The sequence below is a fragment of the Brachyistius frenatus genome, unplaced genomic scaffold (assembly GCF_029030835.1).
Source record: "Brachyistius frenatus isolate BFR_SWC_R1_liver_20210118 unplaced genomic scaffold, ASM2903083v1 Contig_8, whole genome shotgun sequence".
NCBI lineage: Eukaryota > Metazoa > Chordata > Actinopteri > Embiotocidae > Brachyistius > Brachyistius frenatus.
Window position 1 is genome coordinate 5,412,672 of NW_027210607.1, and position 13,733 is coordinate 5,426,404.

A 13,733-nucleotide genomic window follows, 5' to 3' on the forward strand; every position below is an offset into this window, starting at 1 on the left:
AGACATGGAGATGTGATACAACCAAAACAAGGTTTTATACACTGGGACAAGGAGAAACTACATTAGACTACTGTGCAGGATTACCTCATGGAGCATGGAGAAGGAAAAGGCAGGTTCAGGTTGCAATAATGCAATAATAGCTCAGGTCTCCCTCATGACAGCTCGCAACACCTTTCTGTGACCTTGCCTGCTATCGCTTTTGTCATCGCTTCCATCTGCCGAAAACTCCTGCAGCAAAATAGACAAATCACATTCTTAGCGAGATGGCTTTCCACATCTTCATCTATTTCAAAATATATGTTCACTCAAAGATAAGCTTTCAATAGAGCCCTCAAGCCTGGTTGCAGCAACAATAAAAGCATAGAGCCGGTAAATAAACAAAGACAAGGCAGCGCCACCTGAGGCCCTGTTATTTGAAATCTGTGAGAGTTTCAATTTGGAGAGTTTTTCTTTGCAAGCAAATGAGGTGATCATTTGTGAGAAGCCAACGGTGATGCGGGGATATGAAAACCTGGCTGCTTGTGGGAGGCACGGCTTTGAAAAGAATCTCAACCATGAGCTGCTCTGTTTAACTGCACTGATGCGCTTTTCCCTCAGCATCCACCCTCCAGCCATCCACCTGAGAAAGCACTTTAGGAGCTACTGAAGTAGGGCACATGACAGTTTTGTCGCTGTTTCTCTTTTGTCAGTTTAAACTGTGCCGTACCTTCAGCCCAAATACCACTCTCAGGTCCCAGATATGAATCAAAGCATCATCCCAAAGTGTTTCATCTCTCCCTTCCACAGCCAGACTCCTACAGTACTTCACTACTCCTGTGAGGCATAGAGTTTGCTAATTTAATCTCACATCGTTTTAATTTAATGTCAGAGATAGGAAGGTCGCCTGTGTAATTAAGTGATACATTAACCCAAGTTATGGAGATAAAATAAGTGTGTTAGTATGTGTGTTCCTGCTTATAGTCTCTATATATACATCTGTATGGAGAGTATATAATTGTATCTTTCTTTATTTGCATGTCTGTCTTACTTTTAGTTTGAAAACTTCAGTAAATATCACTCTGTTTTCAGCATTTACCTTTATTTTCATGCATAAACAGCCACAAAGCTACAATTACCACTACTGCTACCACTAATAATACAGCCCGGTATCACGTCAAAGTGTGTAATACACCTGATAGTCCACTACAGTGCAACATGTCAGTGTCACAATTTGCCTGGTGTAGGCGTAGGAAGTTAACACGATGACAAGACTTTTACCAAGTAGATCAAAGTTCAAATCTGCAAGAAAACAAAAGACAATTTGAATTTATTCTAAGTAGCGTAAGTAAGTTACTTCCATGACATTACGTATTTAACTTTTGTAGCCGAACGTATGTTATGTAACGTGAAGTACATAATGTCACTTAATATTTTTTGGAACCCAAGCCCAGATTTATTTTAACCCTGACCTCATGTTTTTTTGTTGTCTAATCCACAGACTGTATATAAAAGTGGACGCAGCTTTAGGGTAGGAAAGTGAAGCCAGTGCCGAAGTGCCTTAAACTGCAATATCACCGAGGGCCACTAGAGGTTGGCTCCAAAAAGGCTCCGGCTCCATAAAATACCATTCGACTTCTTTTATGAACAACAAATTTAATCATTTATTTTTACACGTCATTATGGTGTCATTCACGAAAGTCACTCCTTGTTATTCGTTTTCTGGAGGTCCAACTGAAAATAATCCCATCATTAATTAGATATGAGGCCTCAACAAGCTGTATGTTTGGGGGAGTGTCTGTTTGATTGACAGGCCTGTGGAGCACCTCAGGATTCTGCTATAGCTGGTCTCATGTTCACCGCTCGCTCCTCTCCAGCTTGTCCAAATCTGGTAACTTCTGGCTCCAAAAGACTGCGACAGCCCAAATCCGAACTCGAGTTTTCATAACAGCAGCTCACAAACCAATGGGTGACATCACTGTTGTTTGCCAATTAGTCCAAATCAAAGGCCTAGGCGAGGCAAAATGTGACACTGACACATTTGTAGCGGACTGGTGGGTGTGTTACATGCTTTGGTACAATAATAGGTTGAACACGAATTAAATTGTTACAATATTTTGTATTGATTTCCAAGTGAATATCACTCAAACACCACCGCTTCAACACAACCTGATCAAATGATTTTCCCGTAACCACACCTACAGAGAGGTGGTAAATACTCTTTACTGTTGCGTGGTGTAATCTATACAGATGTGGGGGTGCTGGGAGTGCTGGGAAAGCTCACCGTGTGTGTTGTTGAAATGAAAAGGTGATTTTTCGCTGTCTCCCTGGTGTGGACAAACGCCTCGATGCCATGGACTCTGTGTCACTATGCCTCGGGGAAATCATTAATGTTCCAGGTTAATGCTGAGTGATGGTGCTGCAGTAAGACAGGCAGCACAGCAGATGTGGGGGACTTGTTAGCAACTTTATTTGCCATTGTACCCTTCAACAGGCACCACTCTTAATTAGGTCTCCGTGGATAACGGCAGGCATCTGGACTCTTTGCTCACGAACGGACTGAATGATGTCCTTTTGTGCTCTCATTGCCACACACACACACACACACACACACACACACACACACACACACACACACACACACACACACACACATGCATACACACGTGCACACACTGCTCCCTTACTTTATTTCATGCTTGTTTGAGTAGTAGCACACTAATGGCATGACGTGGCACGGTTGGTGCTATCACTCCATCTAGTGGTTGTTTTGACTTTCATGAGAAAAACATGGACACTGCACTGCACACACTGCACCAGCAGCATGACTGTAGTGCCCCCTGTAAGCTTTTTGTTCCACATTTATGCACGTCTACCGAGTTTTTCACAGGATCTCTTTTATCTCTCTCAGTTCACTTATCTAAATGCAGAATCATGCATTGACTGTGCATTTCTGTCCAAATATAATTGATCCCTCTGTGTACAGTCTTTACACTCTCATTGGTCTGACCGGCCACAATATGTAAAAATCAATGGAGCACTGAGGAGGGTAGGTGACGTGAGCTGCAGTCTGATCAGGCAGTACACATAAATAAATACACAGTAGATCTATCTGCGATAAATAACAGTTATTCCATAAAGATGCATTTTAAAGCTGCACTGGTCACTATTTCATATTAACAACTGCTCAATTTATCAAGTGTCATGTGAAGGGTGCAGTTTCCAGTGAGAAACCCACAGAGAAGAATTCAATTGGTATCCTATTTGAACTTGCTGGTAAACATGCGGGAGCATTTAGCAGGTAGAAAGACTGATATTTCCCTCAGGAATCAGAGACTGAAACAGATATTAAAGCGAAATTAATTTTAGACACATCTCCACATGAAAGTTGCTCTGTGTTGGCTGGATGAAGGTATATTTTATCCATAACAACGTTATAAGCTGACAAAAAGTCAGTGCTGTGTTTGTCGCACTGATACATTTTTAAGATTATTTTATTCAATGTTGCCTTTGCCACTATTGATATTACTGCTGAATTTAATTTAGGCACATATACCTTCCAACTTGGCACCAATGCTGTTAAATAAATATATAATATTTGATTACGTTTAAAGGTATTAACTTACTGTAAACTTCAGAAAGCAGCCTGGCGTGCATATTAAACAAATGCAATTACTTTTTGCCCAAAGAAAATACATAATTAAATTTCCTCAATATATCACTTGATTTGTTTTCATTGGATTTATTTAATTTCAAATATTTGAAGCAAACTGCAGGAAGGACACAACAACAATAAGCATTGAAACATTTAGAGTTTCAGTACGGTGGGGGGGGAAATAAAACAAGTGTGGAATGAATGAAGTTTAAGACTCATATTGCAGTTAAATAAAACATTTTAATACAATTAAGTGAGAGTAAGATAAACTCAGTGATGTGCTCCAAACCAAATAAATATAATAAAAGAATAAAATTGGAATGTCTTTAGCAGTACCATGGAGGTAGGTGTTGGATTTACAATCATCTTTACTGTAGTTCGCTGCTCGCTGACTGAGTTTGGTATCGTTAGTCGTAACAGCATGAAAGCATTAATGGCACAGTAAGAAAAATAAGACACTAAGAACAAATCAGGAATGGAAATATTATCATTTTTTTTAGTAAACATCTTTCATATGTGTTTTAAGGCACCTAAAAAACAAGTATTTACAAAGGGATGTGAAGAGAAGAAGTACTGCTGGGTCTTATATGTAGCACATACAGGTGCTCTTTGGATACTTCAGGTGTTTTGTGCTTATTCCATCTTGTGAAGGGCTCACTGCTCCGGTGGAACATGTAAAAAAATCTAAAATACAAGTCTCCTTTAAAACATTCAACAAACGCTTTGCAACAGCGACCCTGATGAAGACCAACGTGGGTTGCAACGTGTTGGTCATTGTAACTACATCGTGCCATGTAAAATAATGGCATTATAGAGAATTGCATTTTACATCTTTGACTGAGAACATATTTCCCCAATGCAACGGGTATTATTTCCAAGATGGAATATTTACAGTTGGTTCTTTGTTATTAGGAATGATTTATGTGTTAAAGCTAATTCAGAAATCCAGTTAATACCCCTTTAAATCGGCACATTTCCTCATTTGTACAATTCCTGTGTGAATGGCATCAATAAAGTGCTAAATAGTAAACTGTGGTCCCTCAGTATTAGAAGAAAAATAGACTTACATTTTAGTGTGTAAGTGTTGTCAGACACATTTTTTTAAAAAGTACCTTTTTCATAAAATACAAGACATCAGAAAAACATAAGACGCAGCTGACAGCAGTGTTGAACTGAGAAGACAAAGCTGTAGTGTCGGAGCAGAACAAGATCTGCGTTAGTTTGTTTTCTACATTCAGAAATAAGTCTCTCATGTTGGCAAATATGTCCTCTAATAGTCTTTGCTTACATTCCTCTTTGAATCCAGCGAAGGAAGATTGCCCTGACAATATGTCATACATGTGGTAGCACAGTAAGTCACAGACTTATTTCAGTACAGGTTTGCTCCAGCAAGTCCATCTGAAAGGAGACAGAGGTGTATTAGTGAAACATGAATTTAATATCTGCAAATATTTCTTTATCAAACTAGGACATTTTTTTTTGGTATGAGGACTGTTTGGTGGGAATTACCTCGCAGATGGCTCCGCTGCATGTAGTGGTTGAGTTGATGCAACCCAGTGTTTTGGTCATGGTGTCCCAACTGCATACTGAAGGGTTCCGGGGCGATACTGCCTGTGGTGAACTGCTCTGCGGGCAGCGGGTCCTCTGCCATGATGCCGAGGGGCTCCAGCTCCTCCCGACGTGCCTCGCTCCTGCTGCACACTGAGCCCTGCTGGTAGCTTTTTCTCCTGACCATGTCCAGGTCTTTCAGGATGCTGTCGAAGACACCGTCGCCGAGGACCAACTCCTGCTTGGGAAGCGGGACCAAGGGGAGAGGAGGGTTGCGGGGCCAGTTACAGGTGGTGGTGGCGGCTGCAGGTTGAAGTGGATTGAGAGTGTGGTGCATGTCGAAGCTGCTGGCCAGGGAGGAAATCTGCTGAGCCAGGATACTGATCTCGGCCTGCTCCCTCTCGTTGAACTGGTCAGACTCTGTGGATATGGGTGACTGGTTGGGGGTGAGAAGGCAGGGATGTATGGGCGCATGAATATGAGGAACGTGATGCAACTGGACGACGCTGCCCCCTTGTGGCTGCTCAACCAGGCTGAACTCGTCCGGATGCAGAGCGCAGTCCACCGGGCTCTCACACATGTCGGACACAGACAGACAGTCTGGAACTAATCGAGCATCGGATGTACAAGCCTGGAAGTCATTGGAGGAGGAGAGCGGGGAGAGGGCAGTGAGCAAACCGAAGGTTCCACGGTCAAAGGTGTGTTCGGCAGCTGCTGGGAGGGAGGCGGAGGGTGATTGGTGACAGGTGCGCCCTGCCTCTGGGTAGGAGTAATAGGAGGGAGAGCCCTCGGGGGAGGACAGCAGCTGATCTGTGGATTCAGGCACATCTATCAGGAGGTCATGGCCGAGCTCCTCATGCTGCGGAGTGGAGCTGGAGGAGGCTGGGCTGTAGGGAGGGGTGAAGAGAGCGGGGCTGTCACCCAAGGGAACAGGTGAGCTATTGCTTTGGGAGGAGGCGCACGGCAAGTAGTATATGTCTTGTTCAGACTCCCTCCTCGCTCTGGCACCTGGCTCCTCGCTTTGGCTGTTCGATGTCCTCTGCCTCTTGAAACATTTAGTGGTGTAGCTCTGAGTGTGTGGCGCCTGCTGAGCAAAATGGGTGGAATTTGGAAGAGATGCCGGCCTGAAGGCATCGCTGCTGATTTTCTTCTGCAGAAATGTAGCCTCCGTTTCACTGCGAGATCAGAACAAAGTGTTACGAGTCTGCGTTTTTACACCGAGAAGCAGCGAAACATTTCTTACACGCACACTTCAGGTTTGTAGGAGAAGTTGATCGTACCTGATGATGAACTTAGTGCAGCTGATGCTCTGACACTCCGAGTCCTTGTTAGCTCGAACGTAGATCCAGCTCCATGACAGATCCGTGCGCTGGAGTCGAAGCACCATCTCTACCTGGAGACCCTCATCTGCCTGTACTGAAAGAAACATTCATGATTATCATAATAATGCACACTCGTTAAGCAGCACTGCTTTCCTAAATACTCTCCTGTGAGCTTAAAAAAATAACGTAAAATTAACAGAAATAAAAATGGCTTTTCTTGTTCTGTCCTCAGAAAATGAGCTGGACTAACTTGTGTCTTAAGAGAAAGCTGGCTGCGCCAAAAAAAAGAAACACTGACGTCAGTGATTACATCTCATTTCTTCAGGCATCAATAACTGAAAATTCAAGTCCTCATTGTGGTATGAATAAATGATGACGATGATATGTGTTTGATGAACCAAACGGAAGACTGAAATGTCAAAACGTTTTGATGTTTTTGGATGAAACGGATCAACTTTTTCTGCAGTGTACTTACTTAAACTTCTGTGAGAATCTGCGCTCAGTGACAGATCTTCAGGATGAACTAAACTGTACCACGATCGACCGATCAGTTCATCTGCTGAATACCCCAAAAAATATGAAACACTGGAAAATAAAAACATGAAACTGTCAGAAAACTGTATGAGAACATTTCAATTATCTGCTTAGAAAGCGCGCGTGTGTGTGTGTGTGTGTGTGTGTGTGTGTGTGTGTGTGTGTGTGTGTGTGTGTGTGTGTGTGTGTGTGTGTGTGTGTGTGTGTGTGTGTGTGTGTGTGTGTGTGTGTGTGAAGGTACCTGTGTGACAGCTGAGTGAAGCTCATATCCAGTCTGTGTGTGCTGGTAAAGCTGTGAGAGAAGAGCGAGTCTGCACTCCTCAGGCGGTTCACTGTGGGGGTGCAGAGGGCCACGAACAAAGGCCCGGTGGCGGGAGAGGCTGCAGGGGAGGACGGACAGGGCTGAGGGAAGAACTGGAAGCTGCCTCGGACCAGCATGGAGCTGCAGCTGCCATGTTGCAACTTGAAGGCTTTGGAGGTTTGCATGCAACATATAAAGCTCCTGTCTGGAGAAAAATAAACATGGCAGTCGTAAGAAGAGGATTAGTTACATTACTATGAAGTAAAAGATTTAAAAATCGGTGCTTTGCGTGGCATTTCTAGATCATATAACGACATTATATTTCACCTTGTGTATCACTACGTCAGATTTTGGGCGAAATAGACTTTATTCATGACTCGGAATGGAAAAAAGGCAGAAAAAAAAAAGGCCATTTCATGCAGTAATCCCAGTTTAAAATGCCACACCAAGCAATCTCAAAGTGAAATCTGAGTCTTTAATGTTACCTGATGACGAGTTGTTTTCAATGTCCAGGTTTGATTTGACAGTATCCACATCCGAGCGCTCCACCATGTCATACAAGGTGTCTCCTTGAAGCACATCAACCTGGAAAACATACAAGATTTCCTGTCAGCTACAACAGAGTCAGACTTAATAACCCCCCAAAAAAGACACTTTATTTAACCAAAAGACTCACCATGGAAAGACCCAGATATTCATCGACGTTTTCGGACACATACACCAGAATGCCCTGCGTGGTCGTGACCAAGACGAAGCCGTGCAGGGCGTGAAGAAAGGCCTCGTACGGCAGAGAGCCGTGTGATCGCTCCCCAGCTGGGAGCCCTGAGGAAGGGAGAGAGTGAGTTCAACCTCGGCTGCGCTGTGTGCATCTCTGCAGGCTGTCACATCTGCTACCGCCGATATGCTCCCTAAGGAACTGCAAATGTAAATCAGAAGTTCAGAGGTGACTGGAACCGAGGTGTGAAGGCTCACCCTGGAAGAGAACAGACTTCCTGATGTAGGTGCAGATGGCAGCCATGGAGTGCAGGTAGGAGAGGCGCTCCTGGTCCTCCTGGGTGATGGGCAGGAGGGCGCGCATACTCCTGATCTCACGATTGATGTGGTCTCGTCGAGCTTTGGAGGCTCCTTTGGTGGATCTGTGAGAGATCATGGTCGCTGAGGTCAGAGGAACTGACGAAAGCAAATCTGGGGAGCCAAACTTCTGTCTACTGCCACGCTTGCATTTCAAGTTATAAAAATCAATCAGAGGTCATTTTCTTCCACATGGCAAGTTTAAAAAGAAAAAAAAAATCACATGAAGACAAGAAGAGTAATTGGCCTGAGCTGATCCAGCCTCTTTGTCACAGTTAAGCCTGGCGTCTCGTCCCCACAAGCTACAGCGGACTTTGAATATCAAGGGTTCCTATGGAAACGGCTGATATGAGGTGCTGCCGTGTCTGCAGCAGAGATGAAGGCTCTCAGTAGACTGTCAGCGTGATCGGGATCTGTCTGGGTCCATCCACAGAGAGCCTGGGGCTTTTATAGCTGCCAGGGCTTCAGCGTGGGCGTCACACACAAAGGGGGGAGGCTGGGCTTCTTGTGCTCCATGCTCCATCATTGCCTTATAAAGTGGGTGTCCTCAGAGTGGGGCGCCCCACGTCACAAGGACACAGAGTGCCACAAAAGGAGAATCATACTTTGCATGTTCACCATGGACAGTTTTCAGGATACAAATATCAAACCAAGTGACGTGGATATGAATATCAGAACACTTTGAATTCACAGACACACTTTACATCCCTAATGATATTATTAGGTATGAATCAAAGTGATTTTTAAGAGTGGCTCTGCTCCAAATGCCTCGTCATTGTGGCTGGATCAATATGGAGGCTATCACAGGCTGCAGACTGGAGAAACCTGGATGAAGCGCTGCCTCTTGTTCATGCACTGCACCCAGCAGAGTTTGGGTCTGAACTGATCTCAGCAGCCATGTGTTGATTCAGCCACAAGAGGACACGGAGCAGGGAGGGAAGAAGAGCGTCACTGACCTGAACCTCGTGCAGTCAGAGCCGCGGTGATCCTCGGGCAGATGGTGGGACGTGCACGGAGCGCTCACATGACATTTGCAGGAGTTGCACCAAAAAGTCATTTTTTTGTTTTGTTTTCACGCTGACGTTTTCACTTCACGTAAAAATGTTAGTGTTTGGTATCAGACATGGATCAGAATAGAAACTAAAAGTCGAAAAATGGCAGTCCAGAGTTCAGGTTTCCTACACTGTGCAGTGAGAACTGATTAAAACATTGGATTTATGAAGAGTGAAAGTTCTCAGCCTGAGAAGAAACTACAACCTGACTTCATCTCCTACGTCTGCGGACTCTAGTCTGGATGATGAGTGGCAGGCACTTTGCGCACGACCCTCCTTTTAAAGGCTAAAAACCCGACACCTCTCATCCAGCTCAGTCGGAGGGGAAGAGAAAAAGCTACATGGGATAAAGTTACTTGTTGTGACGCGCTGACAAATGATCGAGGCGGGTTATGTTTATTGAAAGGAGTCCGAAAAATAACGCGTCAAGGTTGGACGCAGGATCCGCTTCGGCAAATTAAAGTGGCGCATGTCATTAAAATAGAAGAAATATGTGGGTGAAAAAAGGTGGTGTTCCAGTGTTTGCAGGTACTGATCCGTGTGAATAATAGTATTTATTCAGAAAAAGTGTTGGTTCTTGAGGAAACCTTCAAATATCACTGTGACTGCTGTTGATTTGTCCTGGTACTGCAACCATTAGTTGTTGTTGGAAGTAAACACATCCTGAGGGCTTAGTTGGGTGTTTATTTTTCACTCAGCACCCACATTTAAATATTTATTATTACAATTTGTACACACTTTTAAAAGTTGCTGAGACATTAAGCTACTTTCTTACCTTAGTGGCTGAACTCAGATATTTTACTTGAATAAAAGGACCGATTCTGCACTGTAAAAAACAAATCTGCTTTTAGATGTTGGAAAAGTAGTAAAATAGTGAAAGTAGAGCATCAGCTATATGTACTACTTAAAGCAGAAGGTAAAGGAAAATAATACATTACATTATTAATATTGATGTATAAATGTGGAAACTCTGCTGAGGGGAGCTCTTTTTAAACATAGTTTACAGATAGTTTACTTCACTGGTTCTCAACCTGGAGGTCGGGGCCCCTACTAAGGGTCACTAGATAAATCTGAAGGGTCGTGACATGATTAATAAGGGATGAACATATAATAAAATATATTGTATATAATGTTGCACCTTGTAAACTCATGCTGTTATTTATATGATGTCATGATATGAAAAATGATTAAAACTATCAAGTAAATGTAGTGTGGTCTAAAACTGGAATACTAGTGCAGGTGACAAACTAAAGAAATTACCATAACTTATTATTTTTATACTATATAAGGACATGTTAAACATTTCATATGTTATATGGACTTTGCAAACAAGCGTGTTTTTTTTTTTGTTGCCAAAAATCATTCAGAGACAAGAAGTATAGTAATGGTTAACACAGTCACTAACTTCCTGCGAGACAAACTTATAAAACTGCAACATCACAAAGACTTCTTTGGGTTTTTAAATGCTGCACAAAAAAAACATATGACCAAATTCTGTATGTAAACCTGTTGTAAAGCTAGAGTCTCTGAGCCTCTAAAAAAAAAACCGTTTCATTATATGGAGTAGACTTTTCCATTCAAAGTGTTCCCTTACTCTACTGCAGCTTAGGTAAAGATATTAAATATTTATATTTATATGGGACAAAATAAATGAAATAAAGAATCAACATATTTATGGACCTACATGTCTCTAAATGATTGTTTTTGACTACCTGTTCAGTTCACTGTTGAACTTGTCGGTTTGTTTGTCAAAGTTTGAGCTAGAGCTCAAAAAATACTTCAACTAATCAAAACACAAAACATTACGTCAAACTTTTCCCTCTAACAAGATGCATTACATCAACACGCCTACTCGGATGTCCGTTGAAGCACGGAGACAACCAGCCCCACTCTCCTTTACACACCCATTAGGTCAGTACAACACAATAACAGGGTGACTGGATACCAAGAAACCAAATGTGCATCAAAGACAATGTTTGTGTGGAACAATCTGGGACAACGTATGCAGTTTGATTGACATCCATCACAGTCCAATAACTGCCTTCCTTACAGCCTTTGGACAAAAGTCACATTTTTGAGAAGCGTCTGTCCTGCAGGGTTGACTCCTAAAAAGTAGAGCCAATCAATTTGTGGGACATCGTCTTATTATGTGGGACACAGAACAAGGGCAAAAAAATGCTGTGCAGTCTGACATAAAGTGGGACATCTGGTCACCTTAAAATAATGACATGGAAGCTGCAACATGGTAAGAATACAGGCATGTTGTTGAGAAGATACAGCGTTTACACTGTGATGTCACCGTCATTCACAGACAGCAGAGAACGCAGCTTCGGTGCATGATGGTTTAATTTCTAAAACAGACTTGTGAGGCAGTCAGCTATGGCAGTTTATCTTCAAAGGGCTTTAACTGTGTGCATATTAGTCACTCAATTAAACCCCTGCTGGAAGGGGAATTAAGCTACAGGTCTGCAAAAATGACGCACTGAGGCAGAGCGCCTCAGTCACTCACACAAAATTAGTTCCTCCAGCAGATGAACAGATTACGGGCATCACAAAACATGACGAAAGCATGCCAATAACTTCACAGAAAGGCCGACACACATCTTCGAGCAGTTATATTTGGAGGTACATTATCTGCATGCTTTTAAAGTTTGCCTGTCGTGTTATGAAATGGTAACTTGTTGCTTTCTTTTCTCTCCTCCAAGGGCCTCTTTTCTCAAATCCCCCATTTAGTGGCCTCAACAACACCAAGAGCAGAGAACTAGAACTTGAGCAAAGGGGGCTGGACACTGATATGGGTGACAAGACAAAACAAATCACTCTGAACAAATCCTCAGCCTGATTCTCAAGGGCCGGTGGGATCGTCTGAGTCCTGAGGGGAAATTAGAGCGTAATGTGGCCGAGCGTCTCCCCGCATTAGCGCCTGGGTCGCTGATCCAGGCAGGCTCCGGGGCCAGACAAGAGGGAGGGTGGGGGGGGGCAAAAAGCTCTGCCCTTGCTTCCTGTGCGCGGCGGGACCAGGCGGGACAGGGTGTCTCTGCTGCCTCTCTAAAGAGCTGACCCTCCGTCTGTGGCCTGCACTTAACACGGCAGATAACACTGGCTTTATAGCACGGGGCTGCTGACAGACAGGAACAAACTGCCAGGCCGCCGCTCGTAGCAGGGACAGAAGACTGTGGAGCTGGGGTTCAGGGTGAGACACTTTCTGATGATGGGGGACCCCTCCCCCCCCCACAAGGCAGCCACACGCGACACATTATAGCCTGAGGGGCCAGTTTGGTGGCAACATGACTGCCACAAGTACCCAGTGAGGTAGACGGCGAGGGCAATCAGACAGGCCGGCTGGAGGAGATGTGGCTGGATTTCAGCAGGAAGCAGAAAGCGTGGGGTTCAAAGACCTGGCGACTGTTAAAGTGCAATATAGAGTAGCTCCAAGAGGAGACTTCAGTCCAGAGGACACGAGGTGGAAACATGTCCACTGCAAGTTTTGGCTCGATTATAACTCATTAGTTTGGTTTTATCATTTAATTTTCTTGAAAGGCTTCTTATTTGGTATTATGTTCCTTTGAAAGGATGTTACAGCATGGTGTAGAGAGAGCGTTTCTAACTTCAATTGTTGTTGTTTTCCCAAAATAAATGTCCACTTTACTCACTCACAGCATGAGCAAGTCATCTTGTGATCTCTTCTCCTTCGAGCTGTTCCAGTCACTTTGCATGTCGACAGCAATTTCACTCTCAAATAACAGCAACCAATTGCTCGCAGAGGAGACGGAAATAAATCGGACACACATTATTGTCCAGCTCTCTGTGAACAGTCCTCCAAGCAGAGCTCTCTTTCAGGTTCACAACGGTGTCAGTTGTGCTTTGTGAGGGATGATGATCGCAGCTCAAATGTTCACGCTGTGCAGTTTTCTGAATGTTACGTGAAATAAAAAGCTCATTTCAATCATCTGATTTTGTATCCCTGCTGTAAAATACATGACATGAACAAATCAAAACAGAGGGGAGAAAAACAATCTTATTCAATTGTTTGTCGAGTCTAAAGATGCATATCTTTTATTTATTTTTTTTTAAACCCTGCGTTTGCATAGACAACAAGCTACATAGTGAACATCATTTTTTCGCATATTTGTCTTTGTACTTTACGTCGTACTGAAGGATTCCACAAGAGTGAACACCAGAGATCTTCAGGACAGAACAGAACTTCCAGATTTGCATGATGTTGTGATAAAAAAACAACAACTGCTAAACCAGCTCAAGCTCTGATAACTGCG

General features: G+C 43.4%; 1 protein-coding gene across 1 annotated transcript; it reads right to left on the reverse strand.

Annotated features, from left to right (window-relative positions):
• Positions 1 to 3,851: 3,851 nt before the first annotated feature.
• Positions 3,852 to 8,815, reverse strand: npas4l (neuronal PAS domain protein 4 like). Its single transcript, XM_069690055.1, has 8 exons — positions 8,309 to 8,815; positions 8,013 to 8,158; positions 7,822 to 7,921; positions 7,277 to 7,541; positions 6,977 to 7,086; positions 6,460 to 6,595; positions 5,141 to 6,354; positions 3,852 to 5,029 (listed from the first exon to the last, which is right to left on the reverse strand). The coding sequence occupies exons 1-8, from the start codon at positions 8,484 to 8,486 to the stop codon at positions 5,001 to 5,003; spliced, it is 2,178 nt and encodes a 725-aa protein (XP_069546156.1). The 5' UTR covers positions 8,487 to 8,815; the 3' UTR covers positions 3,852 to 5,000.
• Positions 8,816 to 13,733: the final 4,918 nt, after the last annotated feature.

What these genes read in the sequence shown, in the direction of transcription:
- npas4l (XM_069690055.1), bottom strand. Translation starts at nt 8,486, where the DNA reads ATGATCTCTCACAGATCCACCAAAGGAGCCTCCAAAGCTCGACGAGAC. An exon ending in AATATCTGGGTCTTTCCATG is followed by an intron (nt 7,922 to 8,012) that starts GTGAGTCTTTTG and finishes TATGTTTTCCAG; the next exon opens with GTTGATGTGCTTCAAGGAGA. An exon ending in TGCACTAAGTTCATCATCAG is followed by an intron (nt 6,355 to 6,459) that starts GTACGATCAACT and finishes CTGATCTCGCAG; the next exon opens with TGAAACGGAGGCTACATTTC.